Source organism: Odocoileus virginianus, chromosome 6, assembly GCF_023699985.2.
Source record: "Odocoileus virginianus isolate 20LAN1187 ecotype Illinois chromosome 6, Ovbor_1.2, whole genome shotgun sequence".
Classification (NCBI taxonomy): Eukaryota; Metazoa; Chordata; class Mammalia; order Artiodactyla; family Cervidae; genus Odocoileus; species Odocoileus virginianus.
This window is the reverse complement of record NC_069679.1, coordinates 75,862,305-75,879,830: the sequence shown is the minus strand read 5'-3', so window position 1 is coordinate 75,879,830 and position 17,526 is coordinate 75,862,305. Positions and strand designations below refer to the sequence as shown.

At 38.5% G+C, this 17,526-nt stretch overlaps 1 protein-coding gene and 1 pseudogene across 1 annotated transcript in view; both read left to right on the top strand.

Moving 5' to 3' along the window:
* Positions 1-1,345: 1,345 nt before the first annotated feature.
* Positions 1,346-17,526, top strand: part of SNW1 (SNW domain containing 1) — a 30,486-nt gene continuing 14,305 nt past the window's right edge. Inside the window, exons 1-5 of the mRNA XM_020878309.2 lie at positions 1,346-1,450; positions 5,441-5,594; positions 9,015-9,176; positions 16,362-16,457; positions 16,550-16,656. Of these exons, the coding sequence (XP_020733968.1) occupies positions 1,437-1,450; positions 5,441-5,594; positions 9,015-9,176; positions 16,362-16,457; positions 16,550-16,656 (533 nt within the window). The 5' untranslated portion in view covers positions 1,346-1,436. The remainder of the gene's footprint in view (positions 1,451-5,440; positions 5,595-9,014; positions 9,177-16,361; positions 16,458-16,549; positions 16,657-17,526) is intronic.
* LOC139035752 (U6 spliceosomal RNA) lies at positions 4,947-5,067 on the top strand (annotated as a pseudogene).

The window sequence follows — 17,526 nt, the reverse complement described above, 5'->3', positions numbered from 1 at the left end:
ATCTTCCCAACTCAGGGATTGAACCTAGATCTCCCCCAGGTCTCCCTTTTATTTAACTCATCAACTCCTTTATTTAACCTGTCAATCCTTTCATTTAACGTTGTCGCCCCCATTTGGGAATGTTGCCCCCATTTTGGAATGCAAATGTCTTCTACATTTGGGACCACAACAAAGGAAATTAGATTAAATGGGGAGTAAAATAAAGTGCACACTTTAATACTATTAATATTATTATTGCAAATAATAGTGCACAATTTCACTCATTTAACTTATATGCAGAGTACATCATGCGAAATGCCGGGCTAGATGAAGCAGAAGCTGGAATCAAGATTGCCGGGAAAAATATCAACAACCTCAGATATGCAGATGACACCACCCTTAGTGCAGAAAGCGAAGAGAAACTAAAGAGGCTTTTGATGAAAGTGAAAGAGGAGAGTAAAAACGTTGGCTTAAAACTCAACATTCAGAAAACTAAGATCATGGAATCCAGTCCCATCACTTCACGGCAAATAGATAGGGAAACAACGGAAACAGTGACAGACTTTATTTTCTTGGGCTCCAAAATCACTGCAGATGGTGACTGCAGCCATGAAATTAAAAGACGCTTGCTCCTTGGAAGAAAAGCTATGACCAACCTAGACAAGCATATTAAAAAGCAGACAAAAATAAAAATAAAAAATAAAAAGCAGACATTACTTTGCCGGCAAACGTTCCTCTAGTCAAAGCTGTGGTTTTTCCAGTAGTCACATATGGATGTGAGAGTTGGACTATAAAGAAAGCAGAGCGCGAAAGAATTGGTGCTTTTGAACTGTAGTGTTGAAGAAGACTCTTGAGAGTCCCTTGCACTGTAAGTAGATCCAACCAGTCCATCCTAAAGGAAATCAGTCCTGAATATTCTTTGGAAGGACTGATGCTGAAGGTTTGGCCACCTGATGTGAAGAACTGACTCACTGGAAAAGACCCTGATGCTGGGAAAGATTAAAGTTGGGAGGAGAAAGGGATAGGGAATGAGACGGTTGGATGGCATCACCGACTCGCGGACCTGAGTTTGAGTAAGCTCTGGGAGTTGGTGATGGACAGGGAAGCTTGGTGTGCTGCAGTCCATGGGGTCGCAAAGAGTCGGACACGACTAAGCGACTGAACTGAACTGAAAATAAAGCGACTTAAAAGCCATCTCAACTTCGTTAGTATCTTGCTTAGGGAATGCTCTATCATGCAAGAACGACGCGTTTTGCTTTTCCTTAACTGAAGCGTGTATCCCAGAACGCTGGCTGAGAATGGAACCGAATTGTAGTCTTGCTCAAAGAACTACAAGTCCCAGAAGGCCGTTCGGCTAAGGCGCCTGCGCACCGCGCGCTCCTTCCTTTCCACAGCGCTCCGCCCGGGAAAGGCCCGCCCCGTGGTGCTGTCGCTCGCGCTGGAAGAAGCGGAAGAAGATGGCGCTCACCAGGTGGGTTTGTTGATTTGGGTCCTCGATACGGAACGGTCTGGGAGTACTCACCTTTTTCATTTCTCTGCCCACACTCTCCGGGCGGTCACCCGGCCCGGGCCACAGGGTAACTGTAGGCTGAGGCCACGGCTGGGACCTCCTGCCGGCCGCCGGGACGGCTAGGCCTCGCCGAAGCTGGGGTCTTTCCTCAGCGGCTTCCCGGGTTGACTTCGCCCCCTCACTAGGGCCGAAAGCCGCGGCGTGGCCAATAGGTCTCTGGCTTGAGAGACCGGGGAGTCGTGCGTGTTTTTCGTTTGAGCGTCTTGGGGATTGGAGGGCTCAGCCTTTGGTCCGCGGCTCGGGTGGGCGCGATGGGGGTGTGTGGAGGGCAGGGGCTTATTTGGGCGGAGTGGAGCGAGCGACTGCCTGGCTGTTTTGTTTGCCGAAGTCTTTTCTTCTGTTTCTGTCCGAAACCAGGACTCCTGGAAAGAAAGGAAGGAGCGCGGGGGAGCGGTATTGAAGGAGATTTAAAATCAAAAGCCACAGTAGTGGCCGCTGTCTGCTAGTTCACGCCGCTGCTCCGCACTTTTAACTTTGGGTCTTTTTAGAATTTCTTCCCATAGATAGAACCGCGTACGATCTTTGCGGTTCCCGGTTGCCTTGGCAACTGCATGTGATTAAAGTGGCCCCCGCCTTTAAGGAAAAGATGCTTAAGGAAGAGATTCCAAGTAGTTACGTAACTCCGACCTTGCTGCCCCATCTAAGTAGAAAACTTTCCACGCAAACGAACTGCAACGGGAAAAGTTGAGTGCCCAAGAGGATAAAGAGAGGAATCGCGTTAGGACATCTGCCTCAGCTCCTCTGACACTTCATTCTCCTCGTTCGCGTTTGTCTTGGCTGATGACCGTTATGAACCCTAAAGATACTTGGATGAGAGATTTCCTTTGGGTGCCTTGCTCTGTCCTAGGGTTTGTGTGTATACAGAAGGAAATCTGATAGTCTTTGGCAGCAGGAAAGATTGGGGTACAAGGCCTACAGATATGAAACAAAGAATAATACAGAATGCTTATTATTTAGTACTAGCCTGAAGTGCAAAAAGAATTAGATGGAATGGGCTGAGTGAACTGGAGCGTTTTCTTTAGTAAGTGTTGCAGGCAGCAAACATTCCAATGAGTGCCCTCCAGGTGGGAGGCAGTATGACAGAGACTAGTAGTGTTATGAGGAAAGGCTTTGTGGAAAAGATGCAATTGAAAAGGACACAGAGGAAAAATACCAGAGATCTTGTCGGTATTGGGTGCTTATTGCAATAGCAGGGTGCAGTCATTAAATAGCTTGTCTTGGGGACTTACATAGCTTTCTGATTTTGCTGAGTTTTAGCTGATTTACTTTCTGTAGAGAGTCTCAAGTTTCCAGATGAAGTGTTGTTATCTCTTAAGTTCTCCCAGAAATTCTTAACAGCAGAGACGAGTAAAAAGGAAAGGATAGACTAAGATGTCTCCACAGTGGCTCTATTGACATTTTGGCTGGATAGTTCATTCTTGTATGGGGCTGTTCTGCCCATATTAAGATGTTCATGAGTATCTTAGCTTGTACCCAGTAGCTGCCAGTGGCATCCCCACCCCTTCTCCCTCTACCTCACAAGTTATAACAAAATGTCTCCAGATGTTGTCAGATATCTGCATTGTAGTTATTTTGCCCCCAGTTGAGAAATACTGAGGTAGACTTAAGCAGCCCACCCCTATCTTAGGAAAGTACCTCCTGGGAATGTCATCCTTTACAGGGAGCAACAATATTAAGACCCTCTGGAAGGCTGGGATGTGTTCTCATTATAATTCAGGCCAGATTACCTGTTTACTAAATTGTCCAAACTCTGCCTTGGCAAGCTGCCTGCCTTTTGATCATTTTAGTGACTAGTTCTTCCAACAGAAGGTAAAAGAGAAATGAAACCTAAGTAAATATTTTGGCTTCTTTGTTTCTGACTTTGTGTCCCTCTTATGTGTTAGTATACATGGTTTACTGAAAACAGCTATAGTATAAGCCCAAAATGTTTTGACTCCTTTCATCCATTCATTTGCTCAGTAAATTGGATATGTTGGATCCCATGGGTTGAAAGTCTACTGTGTGTCAGCTAGTGTTGCTATTGAGTCAGTCAGGGAAACTTCTTACCCTCAGAGTTTACATTCTAGGGAAGACAAGACTGTAGGAGTAAATAAATCAATAACACAATTTCAGGTAGTAAGTACTAGGAGTAAAATAAAGGCATAGAGAGTGATGCAAAGAGCAGGGTGGACTGTTTTGGTCAGGTAACAGCTGTAGGGACAGGAATACTAAGAAGTAAGCACTAAAGAAATCTGATGAAGAGTTTTCTTAATAAGTAAATAGAATACCTATGGCAGTGGGAAAGCAAATGTAAAGATACAGAGATGACTTGTTGAAAGAAAGGCAGTAAGTTTGTCGTGACCGAAAAATAATGAGTGCAAAGGGTAGAGTGAATTTATTTCTCTAGCCAACATTTAAGTAGGGCCCTATTGTGAGCTAGTTAGGCAATGCCTTAAGAGTTAAAGATTAAAGAAACAGAAGGTGTGATTCCTGCCCTCAAGTTGCCCATAGTCTAATGAGAGAAAGATAAATCGATAGTGATTGCAGTACAGGGAGACAGATGTTGTAGTAGTGGTGCGCAGAGGGTCTTGTGAGAGCATAGGTGAAGGGCAGCTAACTTACACTGGGGGAATTGTGGCATAGCTCCAATCAAATATTTACGGAACACATACTGAATGGTAGCCTGACTCTGTGCCACGTTGTTCATGGGTGGTTTCATTGAATACTTAGAACCGCTCTGAGAGGTAGATAATCGTTTGGTCCATCATTACAAATGAGAAAACTGAAGTTCAGAGAGGTAAGCAACTAATCCAGGTTAGTGTGTGGCATACTCAGAGTTCTTACCATCACATTACCTGACCCACCAGACTGGATTAGATTCTTCTGACATACACTGTCGAAACTCTGTACTTTTTCTGATCAGTCAGTACAGGTGGTAATTACGGATTTGTGTGATTTTGATCTCTCTCTACAGCATGCATGTCTCTTTCTCAGTTCATCTCCTTTCCTACCTAGCACAGTGCCAGCACCCCAGCAACCAATAAATATTTTTTTAATAAATCAGCTCTGCTGCTTATTCAAATATTCTTACTAGCCGAGAATCACAAAGGAACCCTAACTTTTCCATTGGGTATATTATTTACATACTGGAATCCTTTTGTGGTACTTTGGTATATCTCTGATAACTTTTATCATACTTAAGAATGGTTAAAACCTCTTAAGTTTTAAATTACATTCAAAACTAGATACCCTTGGGAAATCGCACTTAAATATGCGTCTTGTCTTTTCTTTCTTTTTTTATCCACCTCTTTGTTACTTTCAGTGCTAATACTTATTTTTTTGTATTGGTGCTAAAATAGTTGAATGTAGGAAGCATAAGGGTAAAATAGTTAAAAATAAGGAGTATAAGAATAGTAAAGTACTTGGTTCAGCAGCACTTGTACTAAAATTGGAACAATACGGAGAAGATTAGCATGGCCCCTGCACAAGGATGACACACATGAAGTGAATATGAAATTCGTGAGGCGTTCCATTTTTTTTTTTTTAAGAGGGGTATTAAAGACACTAAGAAAATCATATTGTAGAGAGTTGACCCCTCAGTAATTTACTTGTTACAAGAAAAGAAGTGTGGAGGCATAAAAACTAGTGGTTTATTATGTGAAATATCTGTTAATTCTGGGCACTAGTTGCCTGCATCCTGGTCAGATATTTTTACTGTTATGTCTCTGAGTACTTATTTCTTTTCCAGGCATAATAAAGCAGCAAATATTTAACCCTGCCATAAATCATTGGATAGTTTGCTTTTTTGCTCAAAGGAAGAAATATTATAGGAAAATAGTGTTTGGTGGCCAAATTGCAATGATAAAATGTAAGAGTTTTTAAAATTCTTACTTTTTTTGTCTTTGTTTCTAGCTTTTTACCTGCACCTACTCAGCTGTCTCAGGACCAGCTTGAGGCTGAAGAAAAGGCACGATCCCAGAGATCACGACAGACCTCACTGGTCTCCTCCCGAAGAGAGCCTCCCCCGTACGGTTACCGGAAAGGCTGGATACCTCGATTATTAGAGGTAAACGGTTTTGCTGAAATTTATTATAGCACCTTTGTAAAGTAAATGTAAACCTTAGAACTGTTGCTTGTGAGTTCCAGTGTGATAAAGATTCTGGTTGTGAGCTCTCAAGACATGTACTTCCCTCAGAAGATTGAGCTTTTTGTTCTTGTTTATTCTCACTGCTTTGATCACCGGAGAGGTATACCAATGTATGTCTCTTATGTCAAACTGTTACTCATGTACAGAAGCAGTTAACATACCCTTTATAAATTGGGGCTTATAGTGTATGGAAAATAATGGGGAAGTAAGAGAGAAAAATTAAAGAATGGTTTCATGTTCAGATACCTTTCCCTCCTGCTTCCCTATGTGCACAGTGCCACATCACCCGGAAGAAACAGCTCTCCTCCAGGGAAAACTCTGGCAGCATTTGTTTTTCTGATTTTTTTCCTGTTAGGTGTAGTGGATAGAACACTGACAAGAAGATTTTTTTAATTAATTTTTTTTTCCTTATAGCTTTGTTCCTTACTATTTGTGTGACCCTGGACAGATCCTGAGCTCTCTTCCTGTTTTCTTGTCTTCATTAGGAGAATGTACAGTGTAGATCAATTTGGGGGAAGGTATAAGAGACAGAATTTGATGATTAATTCAGAGGCAGTGAGGGAGAAGGAGGAATCTGAAATGATCTTTTTATGTCTCTAGCTTGATCACAAAGAACAAACTTTGTTAGCAGCACTTATTCTCCTCATTACTCGGGATCTTGTACATCAGTTCAATGCATATACCCTTCCCTGATTCCAGGGGCAGAATGCCCATGCTTGATCACGTTTTTTACCTGGGAAGAAATGCAGAGACTGGAGCCTTGCCTCCCCAAGGCCTCTTCGTGTTTCTTCTCCATCTTCCTATTTTCATTCTGAGTCCTGCAAATTTTCCTTCTCCACTTCCCAAGGGATATACTTGTCCTGTTAAAAATCTCTGTGCCTATTCGTTTGTACTCAGTTATTGTAATTTTATCACTTGGTTTTGTTCTGTCTTTACATGGTTATAATTTTGCTTCACAAATAGGAAGGGTCAAGTCCTAAACTTTTTTTCACATGCCTCCAAGTGGTGCTCATGGAACTAATTATTCATTGGATTGAAATATGTTGCTCAGCACCTATAAAAAGGCAGCTGTATTCTCAGCCTCTCTCCTTTGTCATTATCCCTGCCTGCCATGTTCTTTGTACAGCCTAGAAGAGGAACACCCAGCTAAATCATGTCTTCTCCTAACATATTCCCTGGTGGGTTTTTTTGTTTGGTAGGTTTTTGCTCAACTATACTCTGATCTTTATTAATTCTGGTGTCTGAAGGTATTTTTGTTGTTGTTGCTTTTATTTTCACTGATCATGTAATTTGTGAGAAGCAGAGCAAAATAAATGATTATCAAGGAGGCTGTAATGCTGTCATATCTGGAGCAAAAAAGTAGTACTTGCCATTATCTAATAGAAGACTTGAGTGTCTCTTTTAAGGGATTATAGATATTCTGCATTTGGCCTCTCAGTAGATTAGAGTGAAGATGGCAGGCATCATTTACATACAGCAGAAATCACATCCTTACTTGCATTTCAACATCAGGACATTTAGTACTATTAGTTTTTTAAAAGCTTACATGACTATCATAGGATATCGTAGGATTCCTATATCCTGGTGGAGCCAACCAGTTTATTTGAAAATCAAACAAAAATGGCCAGCTAATGGAAATATTGTGAATGCTTCTTGAGGAGAGTGAATATTCTGTGGAAGAAAGCATTTTGTTCTAGTTTTTAAAGTAAAAGCTATGATTTTCTGGCAAGCTTAATAACTGCATAATGCCACATCTACAGTCCTGAAGTGCTTGTTACAGTTGAAGAACTCTAGCAAATCTGTGCATATGTCAGATTGATGGCCTGGGTAGGACCTTTCTGGGGAATGTTTTAACTGTTTTCTGCCTAATTTACAAGAAAACATCTTCAGCTCTATTATTTGTTTTAAAAGATGTCAAACCTTTCTTTAGCAAGTAAGTATGTTGTACCTAGAAAATCATATATCTAGGATCTAATGGAATATTTCTTGAAGGAGAAGGACATATAAAAGTGGCTATTTTCATAAATTTTTTTCATCAGATCCCCTCTAAATGATTAATATTAATATATTTTTTCCTCTGATTTCTAGCCCTTTCTTGAGCTAAGATACTTCAGTTTAGTAGGAAATGAAAAGACTTTTGGAGTCAAAAGATGTGGGTTCCAGTCCTCATAGCTATCCATGAGACCTTGGAAAAATTACTTTTCACTTTTCTAAACTTATTTTTTCCATATGAAAAATGAGGTGTTGAAGAACTGTGAGAATATATGTGTGAATTATATTTTCTAAGTTTTAATAGGGTACTAAGCAAATATTTAATAAAACTTTAAATGTAATATTTATATGTTAACTTGAATGATAGACCTTTTTTTGTAATTTTAAACTTCATTGACAGACTTAGCTTGTTTCCTTTAGAAGTCTTAATTCTGTCTTCTAAATAATTATATATAATCATCATTAGAAATGTGGTAAACTCATTTCTGGATGCTTCCTATTTGCTTCTCACGGAGCACTGAATAAATAGTATCATGTTCCTAAAATCTGAAGAAGAAATATAATTCTCTACTTTTTCTTTTTTTTTGGCTATGCTGTACAGCTTGCAGGATCTTAGTTGCCTGACCAGGGGTTGAACCCAGGCCATGGTGGTGAAAGCCTGGAATCCTGACCACTAAGCCACCAGGGAACTCCCCAATTCTTTATATTTCTGCTCTAACTATGGCGTGACCTGTCTTTCACTAAGAAAATTATGTATGCTACAATGAAAAATCTTTTCCTTATACTAAACATTTTGCTTAATTTCTTCCTGCCATGTGCTTAAAATGCAGATCCTTGCCATTATCTAGAAGCTATTTCATGATCTGATGTTTGTTGTCTACCCATACAGACTTAATCGCTTATGTGTCTGCACCTCTGCCCTCAATAAGCTACAGCCCTACTGGACCTCGTTTCCTAGAACATGCTGAGCTCAGGGCCTTCACACTTGCTGTTTAATCTGCCTGGAAAATGCTTCCCTCAGATCTTCTCATGACTGATTTCTCATCATTCAGGCTTTACCTCACACTACCTCTTCACAAAGGTTATCCCAACCCCACTATCAAAAACAGCCTGTCTTCCCAGCCCCTTTGTTGCTTTCAGGGCGTTTATCACAGCCAAAAGTTAGGCCTTTTATATCTTTGCACCCTGAGATGTACCCTCCACAAGGTCAGGGACCCCCGCTTCGGTTACTGCTGTCTCTCCAGCCTCTAGCGTGATAAGGGCTCTGTGTTACTTGCCGAAAGGGTGTGCCTTAAATCTCAAATTACTATTATGGAACATTCTTCTTATTTCTCTTTATTTATATAGGATTTTGGAGATGGAGGGGCTTTTCCAGAGATCCACGTGGCCCAGTATCCCCTGGATATGGGACGAAAGAAAAAAATGTCAAATGCATTGGCCATTCAGGTGGATGCTGAAGGAAAAATTAAGTATGATGCAATTGCTCGACAAGGACAGTCAAAAGACAAGGTAACCCTCTAATTGATTTTTTTCCCCATTGATAAATATTGCGTGAGAAGTTTTTTTTTTTTTAATTGTGTGAAAATGATAAATCTTTGGCCATTTAGTTTCTGTTAAAAGTAACAATGAAGTATACTTAGGCTAACTGAAGATGACTTCATAACAGTATGAACAATATAATATGACTTCATAACAGCAGTGACTTTTTCCTTAGAAATTCCTCAAATTGATAAGTTTATATAAATACTTAGGGATTCCATGTATTTGTTTCACATTTTAAAAACAATTCTTGCTTCCTTTCCAGTTTTATTGAGATATAATTGACATATAGCATCATATATAAAAAACAACGCATTTATAATACTAGCTTTTTTAAGTGATAGTAAATTTTTAAAAATCTACAATTCTGGCATCCTAAAAAAATCAAAATTTAGTTTTGTCTATAGTATTTTCTATTTCTCTTCCAAAATACATACATAATTATTTTAATGGTTCATTTGAATAGAATAAATCACATAAGCTTCTTTCTTCCTTGTTTAAGTACAAAACTGGCACTTGATAGTTTTAGGATGTCCCTGCTTACAAAGTAATCCAAAGACCAAAAATAAAATTTATTTAAAATAATCTCATCATAGAGCAGCCATACCCAGAGCCAAGAAACTGTTTTTTAAGACCTAGTTTTTTTCTTATAAATAAATACTCCAAATAGAGATAAAAGATCTCTTTAGAATTGAATGTATTGGAGACAGTACCTGAGAACCTTCAGTACCTGTCCTTTGCATCTTCTCTCTCTCCCAGACATTCTCATTTTACTCTCTAAGACAGAACTAATGATATATCATTGTTTGCTCCTCCATCATGGCTGCTAGTTTAGGGGGAGAACAATTATGCAGTCATGCAGATTTTTATCTCAGATTTCAACTGGGCTCCCTTGATGTTCCTCCAAGCTTAACTCCTACTCTTCTCCATCCTCTCTCAGTTTAACAGGTGACTCCCCATCTATTTGCAGATAAGACTGTTGGAAGAAAATTGTTGGCTTTCTTTATCTTGCACTTGCCTTTTTGTCTTGACTGTTCCTTTTGTCTCTATAACAAATCTCCTCCTATCTAAACCTAATCTTGCCAAGTGTATTCTAGTGTATCCTAGATCTCATCTCTTCCCCTTTCCTTTGTAACTTCACCTTTACATGTATTCCCACTTTATATATATACACATGCACACAAACATAACATATCTTTTTTTAAACAAATGAGATTTTAATTCTCATAACTCCCATAGACTTGATTTTTTTTTTTTTTAAGATTTTTATTAGTACATAGAGGTCTACTTCATTAAGAAAAATCTACATAGATTTTCATGGTGGCCTTGTGCCCTAATTGTTTTTAAACATTGAAAATGTCCACTTTTTTACTTTTGCAAGCAGTGCTTTAGTCAGGATCCATATATAACCATCTTTTTGCACATCAGTGTTTTGCATAACAGCTTCCCTGATGGCGCAGGGGTATAGAATCCACCTGTCAGTGCAGGAGATGCAGGTTCCATCCCTGTGTTGGGAAGAGCCCCTGAAGAAGGAAATGCCAACCCACTCCAGTATTCTTGCCTGGACAGAGGATCCTGGTGGGCAGCAACCCACGGGGTCACAAGAGAGTCAGATATGACTAAACAACAGCAACAGCAACAGATTTGTATAAAATGAATTCTAAGTAGTATATGTATTGGGTCAGAGGATATTCACATTTCACATGTGACATATAATGCCAGTATGTTCTCTAAAAAGCCTTTGCCTAACATTCATTTTATTTTATTTTCCTCAGACTCTGAACCTGTTAGTTACCATGATTTATCTTATTTCTTTAACATTTCTCAGGTATGGTTCCTTCTCTGCTACTTAGTTCGGACCCTTTTCTTTTCTTGCTTAATTTACTGCAGCAAAATCTGAACCCCTCTCCTTGGCATTTGTCTTACTTGCATGAAAAAGCAGTAGTTCATGTTTTTCTGTCTCTCTCTCCCCACCACAAATGCAGCATAAGCACGCACACTTAAAATCTTTCCATAATCTTTAGGATGAGAACCAGCCAAGCACCTAAGGACACCCTTGACCTCTTGCTTACCTTTCTAGCCTAGCATCAATTTTCATGACCAGGATATTGAAATCCAGAAATTAAAAGTCCAGTTTTAGCCATTCTATTTTCAGTACAAAATTATCAACCTTACAGGTTGTTGTTACAGAAGAAGAAACTTTCAGGCATTCCTCGTAATATGTCTGCTATAAGGAACTTCTCGCAGTTCGCCCGTTATGACACATTTTTACCTTGGGAACTTCCCTGTGTGCCCTCTCATGCTAGGGAAAGTCCTCTCCCTGTTCTTTTTTATGACTAAATTCTCTTGCTTTCAACTCACTCTTTTCTATTCTAGCGTAATCTCTCTGATCCTCCCTGGCTGGCTTGGGTGTCCTTTCTCTGTGTTTCCTATGTTTAGTAGCAGTCATCACCTTGTTGTAATTATCCATTCACTAATAATGGTCTATGACATTTAATTATAAGTTCCTTGGAGTACAGAGATTATGTCTTTATTTTCCTCTTTGATGCCTAACTTAGTGCCTGACATCCTCTTTGATGCCTAACTTAGTGCCTGACTTCCAAAGTGTTTGTTGGAAGAATTTTAGCTGTATATATTGAATAACGGATATTCAATATATATTCTGCCTGGTGGCTTAGATGGTAAAGAATCTGCCTGCATCGGGTGAAGAGGGAGGTGGGAGGGGGGACCAGGATGGGGAATACATGTAAATCCATGGCTAATTCATTTCGATGTATGACAAAAACTACTGTAATGATGTAAAGTAATTAGCCTCCAACTAATAAAAATAAATAGGAAAAAAAAAGAAAAAAAAAAAAAACAGAATCTGCCTGCAATGTGGGAGGGAGACCCAGATTCAACTCCTGGGTCGGGAAGATCCCCTGGAAAAGGAAATGGCAACCCACTCCAGTGTTCTTGCCTGGAGAATTCCATGGACAGAGAAGCCTGGCAGGCTACAGCCCATGGGGTCGCAAAGAATCAGACACAACTGAGTGAAGCCACTAAGGCAGCACAGTCCATTCCTACCTACAAAGGGAAAATAGGTCCCTGTACATGCAGAGCACATCCTGGGAATTCATCCTGTACCAAAAGGCCTTTATTTGCCTTTGTTTTGATGCATTGCTCTTTCTTTGGAATGGTGACAATTCTTTACTGATATGTGCTACCTTTCCTCTTATTTATTAGGAAAAAGCAACATTTTAGTACAATAATTTGGCATTGACAGGTTGTGTAATTTTGAATGAAATGTACTTTTAGCCCATTTAAAATGTATATTAGTGATTCTTTTGTATTGAAAGTAGAGTAGAAATGTTAAAACCGAACTGTTTATTTTTAGGTTTCAGTATTCTGGCCAAATATGGTCTCCAAAGTATTTTTCCTTATACAGCTAAAGCCTTGACATGTCTGTCTATAGTGAACCCACTGGAAATGAACCCTAGGCTAGTAGTTTATAGGGGTACCACTCTCAGGTTCATACTAACCCTAACTCAAATGGGGGAAACTATCCATGTGTAGGAGCGGGTGGTATGTAGGAAATCTCTCTACATCCTCTTAATGTTGCTGTGAACCTAAAACTGCTCTGAAAACTGCTTTTAAATAATAATAGTAAGTAACCACAATGAAGATTAAAAAAAAGAAGACTGGGTCACTCACTGAATTGAATAGAAAGATGCTGAATGGAATGACTACTTGGATGGGGGCTGTATGATGGATTTTTTAAGTAGATGGATTAATGTATAAAGTTTTTGAATGGATTTAATTTCAGCATTAACTGTGCACTGGTATTTGTAGGAGGGGGACACTTTTGACTGTTGGGAACTGTCTTGCGTGTTGAATTATGTTTAACATCACTGGCACTATCTATTAAATGGCAATAGTGCCTCACCTGCATCCCCGCCATTGTTTTAACCAGGAACACCTGACATGTTTTCAAAGACCCTGGGACGGGAGTTGGAGCTGTTTGCATTGCCCTGTGTGAAAACCACTGATTTTCCTGTGGTGATAGGAACTGGCTACTAAATGTACAAGATAAGATTTTTTAAAAATTCATTATTCAGGATGCTGATATGCAGGGTCCTTGACCTCGGATGAAAAGGTTTACTGTATTATTGAATTTGTACTGTATTGTAGGGATTTCTGATTTGTGTCAGAGGGACCTGGTTCTTCAGAAACCAGGGACTTTTCACTGAAATATTAATAGTGAAAGAGCAAGAATGGAAAATGCTTGGGACTTCCCTGGCAGTTCAATGTTTTAAGACTCTGAAGTTCCACTGTAGGGAGTGAGGTTCCATCCCTGTTCAGGGAACTAAGATCCCATGTGCCATGTGGTGTGGCCAGAAAAAAAGAATGGACAATGCTAGCTCTAGGTGTAAGAGGTGAACAAGGCAAGGTTCCAAGGGATCATATTCTAGGGGAAGTCTAAGGTCATTGATCTCTCTAAATGTAAGTACTGTGTATAAGACTTAATGGTAATACAAATTTGGGTAAGAGAAAAAATATAATGTCAATAGAACTAAATCCTTTTTTTGTCCAGTGGTGACTTCAGTAGCAAATCTTAAAAAGTGTTTACATTTTTCCATCTGAAATAGTTACATAGGAAATGTTACATATATGATGTTACCTAGAAGAATGCCTTCAACCCTTCCCATCTGAAAAAAAAAACCTCCAAACTTTAACCCTAAGATAAATTTTATGGTGTTACCTTGTTCATGATATATCACAAACTATGGTGTTTTGATATAACCAAAAGAGAGTGTTTTCTTTCTGCCTCTGAAACGGTAGATATGTTGACAGGCTTATCCTTTTAGTCAATCCAGTCTTTTGCCAGTTTTCAGTCATAAAAAAATTCTGTTTCACAGATGAGTTACTACTTTATCTTGTTCACAGAGCTCATTTGTGCTCCTGATACCTTCAAAAATATATTGTATTTTTCAGATAATCCACCCCAGTCCCTTAGTTTCTTCAGCACATTTGGTTCTCAAGCAATACAAATTTGGGGTTTTATAGTTAATTACCTTGGAGGAATCTCACTCTTCAAATGTCCTTCACTCAGCTTTGTGAGATGCTAGAATCTTATTGATGCTCATTTAAAGGGTTATTAACTTTGGAATATCCAAATAAGAAGCAGTAAATGGCTCTTGTATGCTAAATTAGTATTGAGACTTTATGTTGAGCATGTATGACTATGAGGGAGCCATTTACTTCAAATCCTTTCCTGTAATGATTGCTGTATAAAAGTAGTTAACTCTTCATAGTTTTGGTAGTATTTTCCAGAGATTATTATATAACTTTTAATTCTTAATATATAGATTTTTTCCATCCTGAAAAGATGTTAGATTTTGAGGTCAGTTACTGACTATGTGATCTTAACACACTGAGCCTTGCTTTTCTCACTAGAGTGAGCTTCAGAGCACCTTCCAAAATGAACACTGAGAGGATGGTGACACTGCTGCTGCTAAGTTGCTTCAGCTGTGTCTGACTTTGCAACCCCATAGACGGTAGCCCACCAGGCTCCTCTGTCTACGGGATTCTCTAGGCAAGAACACTGGAGTGGATTGCCATTTCCTTCTCCAATGGTGACACTAGTAGCTCCCATATCAGTAAACATGTTTTGTGGTAAAGGATCTGTATTTCTTACCTGCTCCCTTTTCTCATTCCTGAGAAAAACAAGCCAGAGATTTTGGCCTATATCCATCATGCAGTTTTTCCAGGAAATCAAGCTTAAATAAAACATTCTGCAATCCCAACATGTATACATACACCTTTAACATAGAATAGAGTATCTGTAAAAGTCATACCTTCATTCATTTTTACAAAAACTATTGACTGAAAGCCTCCTGTGGACCAGGCATTGTTATAAGCACTGGAGATACTTTAATGAATAAGAGATTCCTCATCAGTGATATAGGTATAATCATTGTGCACACCTCATAGGGTTGATAACAAAAAGTTAAATTTGTTTATATATATATAAACAAATTATATATATTAAATTTGTTTATATATATATATAAAACAAAAGAACAGTGGCACAAAATATGTGCTTAGTAAGTGTTAGCTGTTTTGTTATTGCTTTAATGGTGAAGACAAAGATTTAAAAGAGATGACTTCATACTGTGAGCAGTGCTTTGAAGAGAGCAAACAGAGTTGTGACAGCAAATGATTGGATTGGGAGGAATTGCTCCTGTAGCACAGGTAGTCGTGGGAGGCCTCACCCTTGCATGTGTGACCTTTAAATAAAGACTCAGGTTGAGAATCCAGTTGAAGAACCAGGAGCAGTATTCTATAAAGGCCCAGAATTGGGGGAAAGCAAGTTGTTAAGTTGTCCTTTCTCTGTATGTATGTTAAAGAATGCTTAACTCAAGCATCAAAATCTAGAATGCAGCTTATTTGTTAAATTTCCAGTACCTCTACTTTCTATAAAATCTGCCATGTAGGTTATTATGGAAGTATTCAAGAAGTATACATGAGCATGAAAGTCGGTAATATTCTATTTGGCAGAGTCCTACCGATCAGAAAACAGTCCTAAATAAGTGTGAAATAAGGTGTGTGTATAGATTTTTTTTTTTTTTCTTGGAAGAATGTGTTCTGGGTTTTTTGACCATGGCATATGTTCATTTTCTTATATATGAATATAGATGATGCAATAAAAGACAAACATTATAAGTAGGGCCAGGTCAATGAAATTTTTTAGGCCCACTGAATTTGGAAATTATTCACTAACCTGACTTAAATTCCAATGAGCTTGTAATCCAAGATAATAGTGCTTTAGGCAATTTATATCATCATTAATTTCAAGTCCTAGCGAGCCTCAAAAATAGGGATCACTGATGCGTAAGATTTTGTTGGCACAATTTATTTGGATACTGACTTGATTAGAAGATCTCAAATAATTTAAATGCATGAGGTCAGAGGAAAATTATTAGCTTTTATAGTCAGGGCAGCAATTTGTGTATATATTTTAAGCTTCCTTGGTTTTAAAATCTAAAAGACAAAATCTGTGTCCTAAATTTATAAGTGTGCTGAGAGGACATTTTGACTTCTGAAATGACTTAATGAGGTTGCTTCTCTTCATTCTTTGCTTTTCTTAAGCCTGCTTGTGTTTGAACATTTTAGGTCATTTATAGCAAGTACACTGACCTGGTTCCCAAGGAAGTCATGAATGCAGATGACCCAGACTTGCAAAGACCTGATGAAGAAGCCATTAAAGAGGTAACTGGGAATTGATATATGTAATTATTTTAGATGAGTTTTTACATCTTCATTAACTTTCAGAGCACTCATTGTGGCGTTTCTTATTTCAGATAACAGAAAAGACAAGGGTAGCCTTGGAAAAATCCGTATCGCAGAAGGTCGCTGCAGCCATGCCGGTCCGAGCTGCTGATAAGCTGGCCCCTGCTCAGTACATCCGGTATGACATCACGCCTAGCTTTAGCTTCCTGTCGGAAATGATTGGAGTGGGGGTCCTGGTTTCTGTCACTATCCTTAGTCACAATGGTAAATGCAGGTTTTTGAGTAATTACTTGAAGTCTGTTGATTCTTAGTGCAAATGGTAAGCAGAGGTTTTTAAGATATTAGCTGTTATGCTATTAAACATTTTTTTTTTAACTTATAGAAATTAACAGTTATACAGAGTATATGATGTAAACCAGTGATTTTAGTTTTCCATTTTAAAATTACATGTGTATAATATCTATATAATACCATTAATATATTGGAAATATTGTATAATATAACACTACTATAATTATTTGATATATGCTATAAATATTAATAATAATATCATTTATATAATAATAGCCATCCTTATAATACTTCTAAATTTTGAGGAGTTTCACTCAACTAAATCTATGTGGAAAGATAATTCACATATAGATATTAAGAAAAAATTCAGAGCTGGTAGGGCTGCTGCCATTATTCTTTCTGTTTTATAGCCTATGATTATTCAGAAACTACTAATTTTAAGTTGCTTACTGAGGATATTATATTATTTTTTCCTCAAATGCAGACTTACAAAATAAGTGCTGTTTTCTAGACCTCTCACTTAATGAAATTGAACACTGTGCTTAGCATGGTTCAAAATGGACTGTGATGGATAATTTGCAAACTAATACAACTCTAGTTTACATTCTGCTTATAATTCTGAGTTGCTGTTAGTTCTCTTACCTCTGTTACTATCTGCTCTGCCTAAATATTACTGCAGTTTTCTATTACTGCTTTGTGAGAGAAACTGACAATGTAGTCCAGCTTAGGATTGTAATAGAAGTAAAATACCTGTTGA